General features: G+C 43.2%; 1 protein-coding gene across 1 annotated transcript in view; it reads left to right on the top strand.

Moving 5' to 3' along the window:
- The window catches only part of MTMR2 (myotubularin related protein 2), a 64,465-nt gene that overhangs the window by 28,369 nt on the left and 19,471 nt on the right, over positions 1–16,625 (top strand). Inside the window, exons 3-5 of the mRNA XM_042862484.1 lie at positions 11,830–11,905; positions 14,726–14,820; positions 15,011–15,121. Coding sequence (XP_042718418.1) covers positions 11,830–11,905; positions 14,726–14,820; positions 15,011–15,121 — 282 coding nt within the window. The remainder of the gene's footprint in view (positions 1–11,829; positions 11,906–14,725; positions 14,821–15,010; positions 15,122–16,625) is intronic.

Genomic DNA, 16,625 nt, shown 5'->3' with positions numbered 1-16,625 from the left:
AGGAGAGGAGAGGAGAGGAGAGGAGAGGAGAGGAGAGGAGAGGAGAGTTCATTTGTCATCCATTGCATGCTTTGTTGAAGATTTAGGCAAGCCTTTGTGGTTTGTTTTCTAAGATACATAACTGAGGCATGACAGAAGATATATGAAGTAGTTTTCTTCCAAGAGAGTAAATGGATGCCCAAGTTGTCTTCGATAGGTTTCCAGAATTAAGTTCTTTTGAGCTAGTCTGCATTCAAGCTAGTCAACCACAATTCCTTTGTAGTCAGTGGAAAGAAAGACGTTGTTTACAATGTGATTTATCTTGGCTTTAAGGAAATGTACTCACTAGGTGAGAACATCATGTAGCTAAGCTATAGAAGCTCTTGTTGTAGGATGTTGCAAAGGGAGTTTAGCTTTGCTCCTTTAGGTGTAGTTTTGTCTCATTTGAAAACTGCCTGTGTCTCCTCCAGTTATGAAGACAGTTCAGAAAGGCTTGTCCAGATGTAAAGCTTTAAAATTCAAGTAAATCCTGTCTCTCAGGCCGTGTTGGGCAAGATTAACCAAAATGCCAGTTACTGACTTTGCCACCTTTGTGTTACTTTATTCCAGCTTTAGTGCAAAATGTCTTAGTCTGGCTTTATGTAGAGCGTGCACGTTAGTAGAAAAACATATTGAAGAAAGATGTGATCTTTTTTTCCCCCATCTTTTGCTGTAAATCACTAAAACTAGCCTCAGTGAGCTTTTCCATTGCTATCTCCCTGCCAATGCAGGAAGTGTCAGGCTTTGGTTATGTGTAACACATGTTCAATAAGAGCTGGGTTTAGAGAGAGGCATAACTTCTTAAGCTTTAAGTATTCATGTTAGCTGTCTTTTTACTTTTGCTTTTAAGGGACTTTTTGCTTAGTGCATAGTGCTAGCTTTGAAGCACTAAATCATGGAAAAGCCTCTGCCTAAGCACCTTCAGGGCTGTCCAAGACCCTGCCACTCTGTCCCCTCCCTTGCTGAGCAGATGTGAGGGGATAAGCTCTCCTGTTACAGACTGGCCCTCGACTCTGTGCGTGGGACTGCCCGTAAGAAGACTGGCTTATAGGAAATGTGGGAGATGTCTCCTGTGATGTGAGCTGTTCTTCCCAGTGCACTGGACTGTGACTATATTAAATTACAGGCCGTGTTGCCTAAGCCACCAGATGGCGAAGATAATTGACCTGTGGTCACAAAAGACTTGGCTAGATGCAAACAGCAGTGAAATTAAATAAGCAGAACGTCTTTTTACTGTCAGTCTGGGAAGACCTGACTATGTGTGTTTCTCACTGTCACCACTTTGGACTCTGTTGTTATCTCACTCAGAGCATTGCTGTGGATGTCCAGGAGTGGAAGCTTCATGGGCAGAAGGAGACCTTGCTGTGTGTATGAATGTAGTGTTCCTGCAGCCCCCTCGCATGCATGGCTGAGCTCAGAGCCAAATCCAAGAGTGGTTGAAACTTCACACTGTTGAAGGGATCAAGCAGAGGGACTTAAAGTATCCGAGAAGTAGGAAAATCTTATGGAGAACAACTTTGTGTTGAAAGCCTGATTTTTGGCTGTGCTAATTGCGTGTGTGCATCTGTGGGAAATGAGTTTCCTTTCTTTGCTGGAGCATTAAGCTGTGGGTGCACAAAGGCACAAGGGTTCTGGAGCATGAATAACACTCTTGTCCGTAACCATGGTCATTCCAGGACACCCCAATGAGTGGCTGGAATTTAGCCCCTGCCATTAACTTGTTTTTCCAGGACTTCAGTTTCTAGGACTGTAAATACTACGTATTTCATGAGAACTACAATTATTTTTCATTTCAAACTGGAAAGTCTTGTCCCTCCCCACCTCTCTGTACTAAGGCCTTTTTTGCACCTCCCCCTTTCAAGGAAGCAGGAACAGAGTAGCCAAGCTCTGGGTTGCAAAATATTGATTTCATGCAAATGAGATGGGGAAGAAAAGCCAGATGCAGTCAGTTTTCTGTCTCCTTTAAGCAGAAATAATACTCCCTAAGCGCTCTTCTACTTAAAAGAGAGCAAAGACAGCAATCACTGCTAATTTTTATTTTATAGAAGTACCTGGATGTTTGAATATGAAGTGATGTGCAGTGAAGGAAATCTCTGGAAGCATTTATTATTGCCTTCAATTAGGAATTGAAAATAAGAAGAAAAAGCAAATGGCCTTCAGATGTTACTCAGTAACATTTTCAGCTCTTCCTAACCAACTGCCATATTTCTCCTAGCTACAGAGTGCAAGAGTTCTCCTTTTGCTGATTAAAACTGGGTAAGAGTTACTCATATTCTTACAGTTTTGTGTACTGAAGCAGGAATCTGACAGGAATGAACAAGCATGGTATTTAAAAGGAGCAGTCGCATACGAGACTTCATGAGGCACTTGCCAAGATTTTTCTGTGTATGTTTGTGTACTGAACAAAGCATCTCCCTTCTCCTTGGTGTGCTTGTTTATTGACTGTAAATATATAATTATTTATACCTTGATTCCTTATCTGACATAACAATCATTTCCTAATTGAAATTCTTGGTAACAGAGACACTTTTGTCTGTAACTTATTTTGGTTGGCAGAATGTATAACTCCTGGTTGTCAGAGCCTTTTTCTGTTATTTCTTCGGACTGATGCTACTGAATTAGTTTAAGGCTTTCCTTGAAAAAATGTAATGTTTTCCCTTATCAGCTGTTTGCTAAACAAAAGAGAGTAAAAACCAAAAAAGGAGGGAGTAAGCGTAACAAAGATTTTGAGCAGCCAGTGGAGAACAGAACTGTTGTCTTTCAGGAACCCTTGGCAGTGAGGAAGGTTCGGCATTAAAAAATGTTGGACTTGTCTGAATAGATAATATCAGCAACCTTCTGTGCCAGGGACTGTTGCTGTGTTGAGTCAATGATGACTTTCTGCTGGAGCCCAATAAGAGAATTGTCTCGAGGCACCAAGCCATACGAACTTGAAGAGACAAGCCAGCCGTGGTGGAACGAGTGGCCCTCAACAATGTTTTCCTTTGAGCTTCTAAGCTTTGCCTTAGAAGGCAAGGGCCTACGGGACTTGCCAACCCAAAGAGACTTCTTCATCACTAGAAGCTTGAGCCTGAGTGCAGAGGTTCATCGTGGAGAAAACAAAGCAGAAAGCCCCAGGAAAATTCTGCAGAGTGGCTACTTCCTCCTCCAGGGGAGTTCCTCTCTTACCCTGCTGACTGTATTATTATTATTATTTTAAAAACACTACCCTTCTGTTTCTGTTTAAAGATTTTTTTTGAGGCGGTGGGAAGTAAGCAAGTGGATTTCTCGAGCCTTTTTATGCTTTCTGAAAACATACACGGTAGGTCTGGATAACAATTTGCAATTTGTACTTCTGGACTAGGAACACAGTTGAAAATTCAGTTGTAGCATGTGTTATATGTGATTATTGTCTTCTGGAGTAATGTCTTAGTCTGTTGACAGAACATTTTATTGGTAACTTAAATTCCTCTCGTGTTGTTTTTTTAAACAAACTAGGAAGCCTTCTTTACTCATTTGTTCTCTTAGCAGCTGAGTAAGTTTGATGTGGTCTCTAACAGTATGTTTGATTCTCTGTGTTCTATTCTGGAATGCTCTATGAGCCCATGGTCTTCTCTTTTTTCCCTTTTTCAACTTCTTCTGTCCCAAAAGGATAATACACAAAGCATTTCCCTACAATTAAGGTCTTGCTGGTCTGAATGTCTAATTTTCCAGTGCATCTGGTCCTCAGAAAAGTCTCTGTGCCTCAGTCATGCAGAGATGCTGTTGTTCTTTCTGTGATGGTATTCTTACTGATTCAAAAATAATCAGCAGAGTCCATTTACTTGCTCAATTTATGTTCTATTACATTTCCAGTAGAATGTGTAGTGCATAAATCTTTTCAAAGTGCACTTAAAATAGCCTTAAATGGCAACTGAAAATCTCTCCAAAGTACAATATTTGCAGTCTAGAGGAGGATTTATCATGTAAGCAGTGCTACTGTTCTACTGCTCCCTTAATTGAGCATTAGGAAAACAGAAGGACAGAAGCGTTTTGGCAGCAAAATGCTAGAAAAAAAATGTGCCCTCAAAATTTGCCCCTTCTATGTTGTACAAAATGTTTCACTTAGAGTGGAAATCAATGCACCAATGAAAAATTATCTAAGATAAGCATATGAGTCTTGATTTTGTGCATATCTGCGTAAGTTCTGCAGCTTTTGTTAACATCAGCTAGACAGAATTAGGACTCCGTGTACTTTCTGAGGTGATGGGAAGGAGTTATTCGTATCTATTTTATTTCAGAGGTTTTCACACTATTGTTAGGGTAATGATATACCCTGATTCGTGTACCACAGTGGCACTGTCCATTGTTGATTGACATACATGGCAACAACCGTGGAAGAAGAAAGGGATGGGGGATGGCAATTGAGGGGGAGTGGTAGATGAGTATGGTCTGAGACAACCAGAAGACACTTGAAAGGAAAATGTTTCTATGATTTACTACTTTGTACTGCTTTGATTTACAAGGAAGATTAAAAAAAAATATATGCAAAAAGAATCCTATGGCTGAACTTTTGCAGAAAGACTGACTTCCCTTCTGGTTCTCTGAGACATGAGAAAGGAGCCAGCCCTAACCCAAAAGCTGTTTCTGGTAACTCAGCCAATAAGCTGGGTCCTATGAGCTTTGGAGTCATGCCTGTTTTACTGACATTCATGCAATTTTGGATCTGAGTAGGCTCACCTCTTGCTGCCTCTCTGCACACAGTAAGTTTGGACTTCTCTCAAGAAGGTAGTTTGACTACTCCGTCATACTGGGGTATCCAGGTTGGGCACTGCTGCACTTGGCACAGTGGGACACCAGAGTTGGGTTTTCCCTACAAGGTGCAGATGTCTCTGTTTGATTTATTTACCCTCATGCTCTGCCATTACTGGGAAGAAAGGCAGTCACTTGAAGATAACCTCCTAGGTTGTCTTTTTTTTCTACTGGCTGTACAGAGTGCTATATTGACTAACTGAGACACAGATCTGTGGGTGTAGATGAAATAGATATTCCTGCAGATTGCCGGCCATTTTACCTGTAGAATTGCAAGACTGCTGATTCAGAAGAGCACTTACTCATGTGGCAGCCCTAGAAAGAAAAGCGTTTAAAAAACCAACAACAAACTAAAAGGAAAGCTTAGATTTGATAACTATTCTCAGGCAGTCCATTAAAATTTGAAGTATCAGACAAATGTATTCATGTAGGAGATAAAACTTTTCACTTGGCTATTAAATTTCTAATCTATGATGCTCACTGATAATTTGAAAACTACTTATTTTTTAAATCTACTACTTCTGTGTGTATTCTTTTGCTCAAACATAAATTCCTGTCCCAGCTGGTTATATCCTGCCTGTTGCTGCTGACCAGTGTGCAGTCACAAGACGAACATGCCAAACCTGTGAGTTCGAGGGCTGCAGATGCAAAGGCGTCTTTTTATGAGTGTGTGTGTAATGTTTGTCTCTATGTACAGGTTATATATGTTTATGTCAAGGGATCAGTTAAGAGATCCGTTTCCTGTTATAGGAAACAGCACAGAACTGTATGTTGTTGGAACAGCAGCACCAAGCTTGGCTTTTGAATAGGCAGAGCAGACATGTTTAGGGGAAGGCAGTAATGCAGGAGCAAAGTGGTCACAGTGTCAGCATGTCTCGCACCAGCGCCGTGGCTTTGTGCATCACAAATCTGTTCAAAATGTGCAAAATCATTGGGCGTGTGTGGGAGGTTGCCAAGGAGAAATTAACTCAGGGAAAAAAAAATCATGAAAGACTACATTTTAATTTTGTCTAGAACTGATTATTTCTATTAATTCTGGTTGTTTCGGAATAGAAGAATCTATGCAGAATTGGGCCAAAACAGCCATTTGGCGACACTAACCTGTAGTCTCCTCTAACACTGCATAAAGCCAAAAACTTCCTTTTGTGTCTGTGTTTGGGTTTCAGGACTCAAGCCCTCAGGAGAAAGTAGAAGGGAATAAATAAAAAATGATTGGGAGAGGTCGCAGATGCTCTCTTAGCATCTCTGTGTCCTGAGACTTGTGGTCTGCTACGTGGAAGCTGCAGGTGTTAGTGTCCAGGCTAAAGCTGCTGCATCATAGGAAGATTTGGGTTGGAAGGGACCTTGCCTTGCCCAGCCCTGTGCCACGGGCAGGGATGCCTTCTATGAGGTCAGGCTGCTCGAGGCCCTGTCAAGGCCTAGCTGCGCTCCGTCCCCCACCCTGTCCTTAGGCTTTTCTGATTGCTTGTGTAGTCACACCCCAAGCCAGTCCTGTCAAAGCAGCCTAAGTTACAGAAAAATAAGCGCTGAAGAAACCATTAGTCTAACCCAGACATCTTGACTGAGCTAGGTATGAGAGCAATTACATGAGCCACAGTGCTGGCAGGTTTGCTGGTAGGAGGTAATCCTGGCTCAGTGTTAGCTGGAGCAGGATGTCTGTTGTGATCCTGGATATGCAGCTCAGCTGGTAGGTAGAAGCCTGCAGGAAGTGCAAGAGGAAAACTTATCAGTTGTTTTGTTCACAGCTAAAAGAAAACCCTCAATACGGAGTTAGGAACACTCTCAGGTATCATGTCCTGGAACAGTGTCCAGTGATGCTCAGACCTTTGAGACCTTGTGGTTGTTACGGTACAAGATTACCTCAATACCTCCTGGGCTGGCTGATTAGCTGCATGCTTGAATTATGCAGGAGCATGAATCAGGAAAGGGATTTTTTTGGAGTAGTGTGCTGGCTGCTGTGTTCGGAGGCAGTGCTAGGGAGGCTTGGCAGAACTGAATCACAGTACAAAGAGATGAGTGATGAGGCAAGGAACTCGTTAGCATGATCTCAGGCTCTTCCCCTGACCCTGTCCATGTCAAGAAAAGAGGGGATCACTTTGTTGGTGAGATCTGGAGATTGTATTGGCAATTAAGGTTTTTCTTGCTTTGGGCACTGTAAGTGGGAGGGTGTAAAGGAGTTCTGCACCTTCAGCTGTGGGCAAGTGGAATGAGCTAACACAAGATGGATCCTGGAGTTCGAGAAGCAGTTGTTAAATGTAGCAGGTGTGGGTTTGTTCTGCCAAGTCGCTGCTTGAACGGAGAACACAGGTAGGTGGTGGCATGAAGTCCTCACACCCTCCCTGAGCTGTGGAAGGAATTGCTTAGGTGCTGAGGTGCGTGCTCGCTATCCTGGAGAGCTGCTGATGGGTAGAGTATGCTACTCAATAGAAGACAAAAATAAAGGTTGTTCTGGTGTGTAATTAATATTTCTTTCTGCCAGAGACAGTTTCCAAGCATAACATTTTTGTGGGGAAAAGATACTGAGCAGATTGTTAAGCTCAAAGGCAGTGCAAGCTAGTCTACAGATTTTCAGTGCTTGTATTTGTTTCTTACAGAATCATAGGGATTGGAAGCGACTTGTGGAGATCATGTAGTCCTGCTAACGCAGCTTCCCTACAGAACCTTATGACAGATAGAGTTAGCGTGTGGCTTCATGACAAAGCGCGCCTGTTCCTAAGTAGCACTGATTCTGCCCAGCTCTGCCACAGTCTCCATTGTAGATCTCAAAGCACCCTTTGTTTTTGTTACTCTTAATGCTTTAAAAATCTGAGTCTCAAAGAAGTGATACATTTCAATTACAGACATGTCTAAGTGCCTCAGTTGCATCGGTAGCCAGCCTGCCTCTCTGGCCTCGGACCCTTGGCACTTCTGCAGCCGGGCTGCTGCAGCTGTGTCTTTGAGCTCTCCTGTCTGCTTCATTGCCTTATTGTGGCCATTAGTTCTGTTTTGCAAGAATGTGGAGAGGGTTAAATTTATATTTTCTTTAAGGTCCAAAACTCTTATTTTTAAAGTCTTGAAAATAGGCTTAAGTACATAAAAAGATTTTCCTGGCAGTTTGATGAACCATTGTTGGGGGTAGGAAATCAAGATGTGGAGGCTTTCACATCATCTCCTTAATCATGTAAAGGGCAGAAGGTTCTTGTAAAAAGCTGGTGTCCTCCCAGAGTGGCACACGACCACTTCATTGTCCCCTCCCAGTCTCTCCCCTAGCTCTGTTTCCAAAACTTCTCTTTCCTTATCCACTCACTTTTCTTTTCTCCTGTAATACTGACCTTTAGCACTGCCCCAGATGTCTCCTCCTGTGTCTGCTGCATGCATTGTCAGCTGCACACGGGTTGCATATCCCCAAATCAATTTTAAGGAGACACTGATGGAGGTGGATTTCAGCAAAATGCATACTGTTCATTTCTGGGTTTCTGCCAGGATGGGTTTCAAGTGTTCACATTCCATCTAGGAGGCTCATTCAAGGTCTAGAGCTAGGCAGATACTGTAAGGACCAGCACACTGGAGAAGCACTTGGGCTGGGCTTTCTGACCCTGTCTGTCACAGCCTCTTGGGAAGGGTAATGTTATTTATAGGTGATGTGTAAGCACTGACTCCAGTCATCAGGAAGACAGCTTGTACTGGGTTACCCAAGTTAGATCACGTGGCTGAAGTCAGCTAGAAGATGGTCAAAGTAACAGTTTAGTTCTTAATTGTATGCAAAAAAAAAAAAGAGGGAGGGGGAGGAGGGATCAATGGCTTCTGCCTTTTGTTTTTATTTCCTTTAAGTGCTATGCTTGCAGGAGGTCATCTGCTCATCTGTCCACTGCCCTGTGTTGAGCTGAACTCAGATTTGGATTGTTAACCCCTGCTTCTGACCCTGGGTACTCCACTTTTCAAAGAGTATGAGTGAGCAGCTGGATTTTATAACACTTAGAAGAACCAGTTTTAAAACCAAAAACGGCTTTCAGCTTTCACAGAATGGTGTGGACAGGGAGATCTTAGTCTTGCCTCCTGTTTTCCTTTTCATCCATCTGTCTCCTGCTTTCAGTGCAGTGTTTAAAGCCCACCTGAGCACTGCCCACCTAATGACCACAGCAGCTCTTTGTCCTGCTGAACGCTTTCTGTATACCTTACCTCATATTTATTTTGGCTTAAGATACAACCCAGTTGTCCAAACGTTTACTGCTGGATGTGCTCCCGCCGACATCTGCAGGAGAGCAGTGAGTCCAGCTGCCGGCCCCAGCGATCCAAGAGCAGCTGCTGCCCGTTTGGATACAGACCTTCCAGAAGAAGTTGTGTATCCTGTCCTGAACACAGAGTGTATTTTTCACTTATGTCCTTCCAAGATAAAAGGCAGCGAAGACGACCACCACTTAAGGACTAATTAGCTAGAAGCCTCCATCTCATTTGGCAAAATCCAGATGTTATCCTGCTAATTTCAAGGTTGTTATTCAAGCGCAAAAATTGACACAGAGGAGTTGAGGCTGGGTCTACATCACAGGCTTTTGCTGAGGAGGCCTTCAATCAGGGTTTTGATGGGTGTGTGATCTTTGGCCAGCACAGCTGTGCTGACAAGAAGTCCCTAGCATAGATTTCTGCTAGTTGTACTGGTGAAGCCTTGCTTTTAGTGGTATTGCTGATATAGGGTGAAGCTCTCTTGCAAGTTCCTCACTGTCAGTGCTGACCTCCCTTCATCGACCCCATTCACATCGGTCCCGGCTGCACTGGCTGCTTCCCAAGTAAGAGCTGCACCGGGTTGGCACATTCCTTTATTTCCCCATTTGGGAGGTTCCTATTAGGAAGTTAGGACCACACTTGCTTTTTCTTTTTTATTATTGTAAGTTTTAGTCATTTGAATGCATTTTTTGAAATGTACATCTTGTTCTCAAGAAGGCTTTGATCTTAGCAGTCTTTTCATCTGTACATCAATCTGTTGTGTGAAAATGCTGGAACGTGCTTTTATTGTGGCATGGGATTTCTTCAGTTTTTGTTTTCATTTCTCTGTGTAGTTGAGAGAATTTTTCATCCCTGAGGATCTCCCTTTGGCTTGATCCTACATAAAAGTTGACCACACATGTGTCAGGCTGTAAGGACCACTTTAGGCCATATCTTTCAATTTTCTTTGCAGGGATTTCCTGATATTAAATTAAGCCAATTCATTTTCCTTCCTCACATTAAGATAAAGAAAGCATTTTGGCCAAGTCTGCACATTTTTGTGAGCAGACATAAGCACTCTCTGCCTGTCTCCACTAGGAAGGATCTGACATAAAACCCAGAGTCTTGTGATTGCTACAGCACGAGGCAGAGTCTGGACTGACTTACCTGTTCTTCTCTGTGCTATTGGACTGAGCAGTCAGGTGCTGCTGATTATGGTAATTTAGCCAGTTCAGGGCATAGGCATTATAATACAGATCCATCTGCATTTGGCCATGTAGACTTAGCCTTAATCTTAGTTGCTTATACCTGCTCCTCCTGTGCACTGCCTGCGGTAAGGAGGAAGTTTAGGCATCACGTTAAAATCCTAGAATCCTTAGAGTTGGAAGGGACCTTTTAAAGTCATCTAGTCCAATTCCCGTGCTGAGAACAGGGACATCCACATGTAGTTCAGGTTGCCTGGGGCCTGATCCAGCCTCACCTTGAAAGTCTCAAGGGGTGGGGTATCCATCACCTGGGCAATGTTTTCCAGTACCTCACCACCTTCCCTGTAAAATACTTTTTCCTTATATGTAACATAAATCTACCCTCTTGAAGCTTGAAACCATTTCCCCTTGTTCTGTCACAACAGACCTTGCTAAAGAGTCTGCCCCCTGTAGCTTCCCTTTAGATACTGAAAGGCCACTCTCAGGTCATCTTGGAACCGTCTCTTCTCCAGGCTGAACAGCCCCAGCTCTCTCAGCCTGTGCTCACAGGAGACGTGTTCTATCCCTTGGAGCATTTTTATGGCCTTCCTCTGGACGTGCTCCAACAGCTCCATGTCTCTGCTGTACTGAGGACTCCCCATCTGAATGCAGTGCTCCAGGTGATGCTGCACCAGTGCAGAGTAGAGGAGCAGGATCACCTCCCGTGCCCTGCTGGCTGTGTTTGCTTTTGATGGAGCCCAGGGTAGGGTTGACATTCTGGACTGTGAGGGCACCGTGCTGGCTCATGTCCAGCTTGCCGTCTACGAATACCCCCAACTCTTTTTTTGGTAGGGCTGTGCTCAATCCTTTCTTCATCCAGCTTATACTGGTAGTAGATATTGCTTTGATCCAGGTGCAAGACTTTGCACTTGGAGTTGTTGGATTTGTTGTGCTTCTATAGTTATAGATGTGCTTTCTGAAAATATCCACCTCCTTGCGCTGTGCTGTTCCAGTGAAAGCCCTTGTGTAAATACTGTTATATCTGTGCAAAGTAAGTTTCATCCCAAGGGAAGGTGGAGAAGGAGTTGTTCAGCAGACAGCAGAAAAAAGCTAGCCTATACCTCCTATATAAAAATGTGACATTTTAAAGAGATTATTACCACTGAGCTAAATGTGTATCTCTGCCGTTGTTGGACCCTCACTGAGGATATTGATGTGATAAGACATCTTTTATCACTTCCCTTAGTGTAAGCAAGCAATTGCTCTACTTCATAGGTGATAGCACTGTGGTAGTAGTTGCTCATTCTAACCTACCCCTTTGGTTATGTGTAACTGTGGGCAGAGAGTTTGGCTTGTAATTATATATAAGTTGAGGAGAAGATTGGAGTGTGCAAAGGAGCCACCTGGTACGTGTGCTGCTGGGGCACAGCCTGCTCGAGCTGCTTCTCCATCAGGCATCCTCACCTCAACACTTCTGCATGGCCCAGGGGCATGCTCAGAGGTTGCAGGACTGAGCCATGGTCTCATGTGCTTTGTGTTGACCTTTCAGAGGCTGAGACAGTGCCTCAGGATCTTTGAATATTTATTGTTCTTTATGTCGTTGACTTGTTGGAGATAGGGGTAGACTTCTCATTTAATGAAAATATTATCCATTTATTTTTCTGCTGCTTTTATGTAGGTCCTACGAGAGACTAATAAATTGGCAGAAATGGAAGAGCCACCTTTGCTGCCAGGAGAAACCATTAAAGACATGGGTAAGCAAAGAATACATTTCTTACTGTTTGCTTGACCAAATAGAATATCCATAGAGCAAAATACTTTGTTGGTCAATGACCAACAGTAGCAAATTGCTGATGTTTTGAGACCCTGCAGGTTGTTTCAGCAAGACTGTATTTTGGAGGGTTCCTGGAGATCAGCATTAAAAGTGTTTTATCTGTTGGCAAATAACCAAGCAGTCACGTGAGTCTGTAAGGCCAGGTGGGTTTCAGAGTGCAGAGTGAGACTGAACATATTAGACCTTCCCTTGGTAGCAGCTCTAGTACAACCTCTTTCGTACCTGGTATCCACGTTCGCACAAAGAGTAGAGGAATTTAATGCCTTGAAGGACCCTGTTTATCAGTTACACACTTGTGGAAATCATAGAAACATATGAGGACTAAGGTCAAACAACTGGACATTATATATATATATACGTGTGTGTGTGTGTACATGTGCAATGTAAGTGGAATTGATTAAGGCTGAGGGCTGACCTAATTGCAGCCTTTTAGCACCTAAAGGGAGTTTACAAACAGGAAGGGAATCAAGTCTTTGAAAGAGTAGATAACTGCAGGACAAGGGAAAATGGTTTTAAGTTGAGGGAGGGAAGATTTAGATTGGATGTAAGGGGGAAGTTCTTTACTATGAGAGTGGTGAGGTGCTGGAACAGCTGCCCAGAGGGGCTGTGGATGCCCCGTCCATCCCTGGAGGTGTTCAAGGCCAGGTTGGATGGGGCCCTGAGCAGCCTGGTCTGGTATTAAATGGGGAGGTTGGTGGCCCTGCCTGTGGCAGGGGGGTTGGAGATTCATGATCCTTGAGGTCCCTCCCAGCCCTGGCCATTCTGTAATTCTGTGATTCTGTGATTCCTTAGGAAACCAAGCTAATGTAAATGTGAGAGGTGGTGTGGCTTTTAAGTTGGCAAGACTAGTGTTTGAGATAATGCCGAAGATTGCTTACCTGGGAAACATTTTTCTAGCACCTTTTCCCTTTTCTGGGAATTTCTGTTCTTTTTCAGGTGTGTGTGCACACTCCTCTTACTAGCAGTTTTTATTTTTTATTTGTTTAGAATATATAGAAACTGCTTTTTCAATAATGAGAACTATAATGGAGCAGCCAGGCAGGGTGCTCTCACCCTTATTATGAGTTTCATGAGTCTGCTTTTAAGCTCTTGTTGATGCACTCTTTGGATAGAAGTGATTAATAATCATCAGTAATGAAACAAACATTGGTTTAATTAGAGCTGAAGCATTTTGTGTTTAATAGCCCTTACAATAGAGGCATTTCATTTTATATAAATGAATAGTAAGGTTGCTAACATATATATTTTAAACCAGAAATTCTCTGCTCCTTATTTTGCTTCAGACTTGTCATTCCTCTTCCCTGTTCCCTGGAACTTTCTAGCTGAGGCTCTGAAGGCAACCAGAGCTGGGTCTGGCTGCCTGCCCACTGTTGATTTTTAAGGATTCCTCTCTGTATCTGAATCTAGAGAGTCAACAATGCCTTTATAGAAGCAGAGCTGATGTGAGGACGAGATGAGTGCCGTAGAGTAAGGCAGTGTCCCTCCCTCCTTCCAGACTGAAACCTATGGGATAAGGGTGGATGAAATTTGGGTGCCTGTGACACTTCAGCTGCCTCCCACTGGTTTGCATGGTGGCTGTCACCTGACTGGGAGGTGAGCTTTCTTACTGCCTTCTTGCAGTCCTTGCAAAATGGATCCCTTAGGGTTTGTAGGCCTAAGGTTATTAAGATGGGCTGGGGGTTTTGTTTTCTTTTCCAAATTTCATGGATCTGGCAGCTGTAGTCTGTGGGTCTCCTGAAAGGATGTCTGTGTTTGAGGAATACTGCTGCCAGTTGGTAATAGCATCGCCACAGCACAGCCAGCCCACTGTTCAGTGACAGAAGGTGTGACAGGTCACTGATGGGTGTTGCTGGGGGGGAACAACTTGAATGTTGGCTTTTTTAATTGATATAAAACAGAAGGGCAGTTAGAGGAGGTGTTTGCTGTGGAAAACCAGCAGCACCTCTTTCCTTTTGCCGGCACAAGCGAGAAACGTTTGAGGCCTTTTACGAAGGGGACTGGTTTGAGTCACCGTCACTCAGGTTCAGAAATAATTGAATTGTTGCAGAGTAATTTGATCGCTGGGTTAAGGTTTAACATCACTGGCAATTGGGTGCTATATAGATTTTTGGCTGCTGGAAGTCACTGCAGCTCTGCTGGCTTCAGTCAGGGCCATTAGCAGGGACTGCATGTTGGGTCTGACTCTGTGTGTAAGGGTGTGAAGGAGGACCTAAGCATCCTAAAAGTCAACTGCAGGAGAACTGACTTCTCTTGGTCTCAATGGCACAAAACAGCTTGCTGGCAATCATTTTTTTTGTGCAGATATTTGTCAGTTTCAGATATTATGCAGTTAGGCAGGAATTGTCTCTTCTCACACACGGTGTTCTCTGGTACTGTTACTGCTGATGAGACAGGAAGAGTAAATAGTTGGCATCAAATACTGACTTTAATTGTGTTCTGTGCAAATGTGAGATTCCAGGTATTGTACTTGCCTTTACTTTGATTTATGCCCAAACTTTTATCTTCTTGACAGAACTGAAACTTGCATGTTAGTTCTAGGCTAGCACACCCGATTAAGCTTGTTTTCATTTCATGCTCTGGAGAGAACACCCTGAGTATGTTTGTGAATTTTACTCTCATAAATTAACCATGAAATTCACCTTTTCTTTCTTTCTTTCTTTCTTTCTTTCTTTCTTTCTTTCTTTCTTTCTTTCTTTCTTTCTTTCTTTCTTTCTTTCTTTCCTTTTTTTTTTTTTTAAAGCTAAAGATGTTACTTACATCTGCCCCTTCACTGGAGCCATCAGAGGAACCCTTACTGTTACCAATTATAGACTGTACTTTAAAAGCATGGAACGGGTAAGCCTTTGTAACCATCTGCTTCTGTGGGCTGTTCAGTCTTGAGGACTTAGGTGTATTTTGGTTTGTGGTTTTTAGTGTAGTTGTGTGTGAATGATAGCTGTATGTTTGGGAATATAGGCATAAGGGAACAGGAGCTGGGATTTTCCCCCCTCCCCTTTTTAAACTCACAAATCTCAACTGTCTACAGGACCCTCCTTTTGTCCTAGATGCATCTTTAGGTGTTATCAACAGAGTGGAGAAAATAGGAGGTGCTTCCAGTCGTGGTGAGAATTCCTATGGACTGGAGATTGTGTGCAAGGTAAACATTTATGTTTTACAGTGAGAGAAAGGGAAAATGTATTTTAAAAGATTTTCTCTATAATATTGTAAGAAGTTCTGGAAAACCTGTCAAATGTCTGATTTTGAAAATCACTTCCAGGACTCTCTAGCTCCACTCATTAGAGATGAGATCCAAACCTTTTTTAAGGCTTTGTGCTAGGTAGCATCTTTTCATAGTGGAAACCTAAGTCTGTATCACAGTAGTGCAATCCTCAAGTCTTTCGCATTGCTTACCAGGACTTCCCAAGAAGACTCTACTCATTGTGCAGTATGGGATGCCTTCAATGCGATTGCACTTCAAGAGTAAAAAAGGGGTTCATGATTCTCATTACCTTGTGTCCAGCTGCTGCTGTGCTTTGTGGTGAGGAACTGGAGAGTAACCTTCAGCTCCCCTTGAGGCTACTCTTGCATTTCTTTCAAGGTAGTAAATTTTTAAAGTGTGCCTCTCAGGAGCTGTTGGAGTCATTGAAAATGCAAACTGTAGTGGAAATAATTAGTTCACCTCCTAGTGTTTACTTATTGTAGACCCCAAAGCAGATAAAGGCAACATCTGTTGTCCTAAAATCCATACCTCCTCTGTTCACCAAGGCACAACCCCTTTGCTTTTCTCAATGGCAGCTTGGGGAGAGCTAGATTCTGAACCTCGAAGGTCTTAGGATGTTACTTTCTGCTTGAGAGCAGATGGATGCATGAAGATGAGTCCCAAGCAGTGCTGGGCACTGCTGTGATTTTGAGGCACCAGGAAGCTAAGCAGACTCTCAAGCTGTGGGCATGCTGAGTCACAAACAGTTGATGTAGCCTGTACCCAATCACCCAGCTGCTTCCTCAGCCTACTGTAGTCGTAATCCTCCAAGGCTACCATGGGGGTGCCTGTGCTGGCAGGCCAATTTGTTCCCTGTTCTGCTTTGGATTCTTTGTCCTCAGCCGTGTTACCCATATGCAAACTTGCTTACACAGGCAGGTTTAGAAAGAACTGTATTATTTCCCTGGATGGGAAACTCAGGCACAGACTAAAAGATAGATTTCTTGGTACTACACAACATACATATATATTGCAGCCCACTTGGCCCAGGGAATGCACAGCAGTTTAGTACACATAGAGCTTATGCATTATGAAATTTTGTGTGAGCCCTGTCACTTCATCTCAGTCTTGTTAGACAGTCTTTGCCATTTTCCTGATTCTCTGACTTACTGTTCCATCTTCATGTACTTGACCTTGATGGTTCACTTCCTGCTGGTGGCTGTTAAACTGTTTACTACAAATGTTTGAGTTTGTAGACCTGAGTGGAAAATCATGGCAGTATAGAGATGCTTTATTTAGTTCCTGAATTTAATTTTGTAGATGAGTACAGAAAAGATGTCCTGGGTTACCCCTCGTTGTGGAAACTGCTGCCGTGCAAAGTGGAGGAGTTCTCAGTTTCACTCAGCCTTCCGAGTGCTCTGAGTTGCAGGTTTTAAAGGGAGCTGGCATTTGTTACTTTGCA

Source organism: Lagopus leucura, unplaced genomic scaffold, assembly GCF_019238085.1.
Source record: "Lagopus leucura isolate 7727_CA_CO unplaced genomic scaffold, USGS_WTPT01 Super-Scaffold_702, whole genome shotgun sequence".
Lineage (NCBI taxonomy): Eukaryota > Metazoa > Chordata > Aves > Galliformes > Phasianidae > Lagopus > Lagopus leucura.
This window is presented reverse-complemented; position numbering and strand designations above follow the sequence as displayed.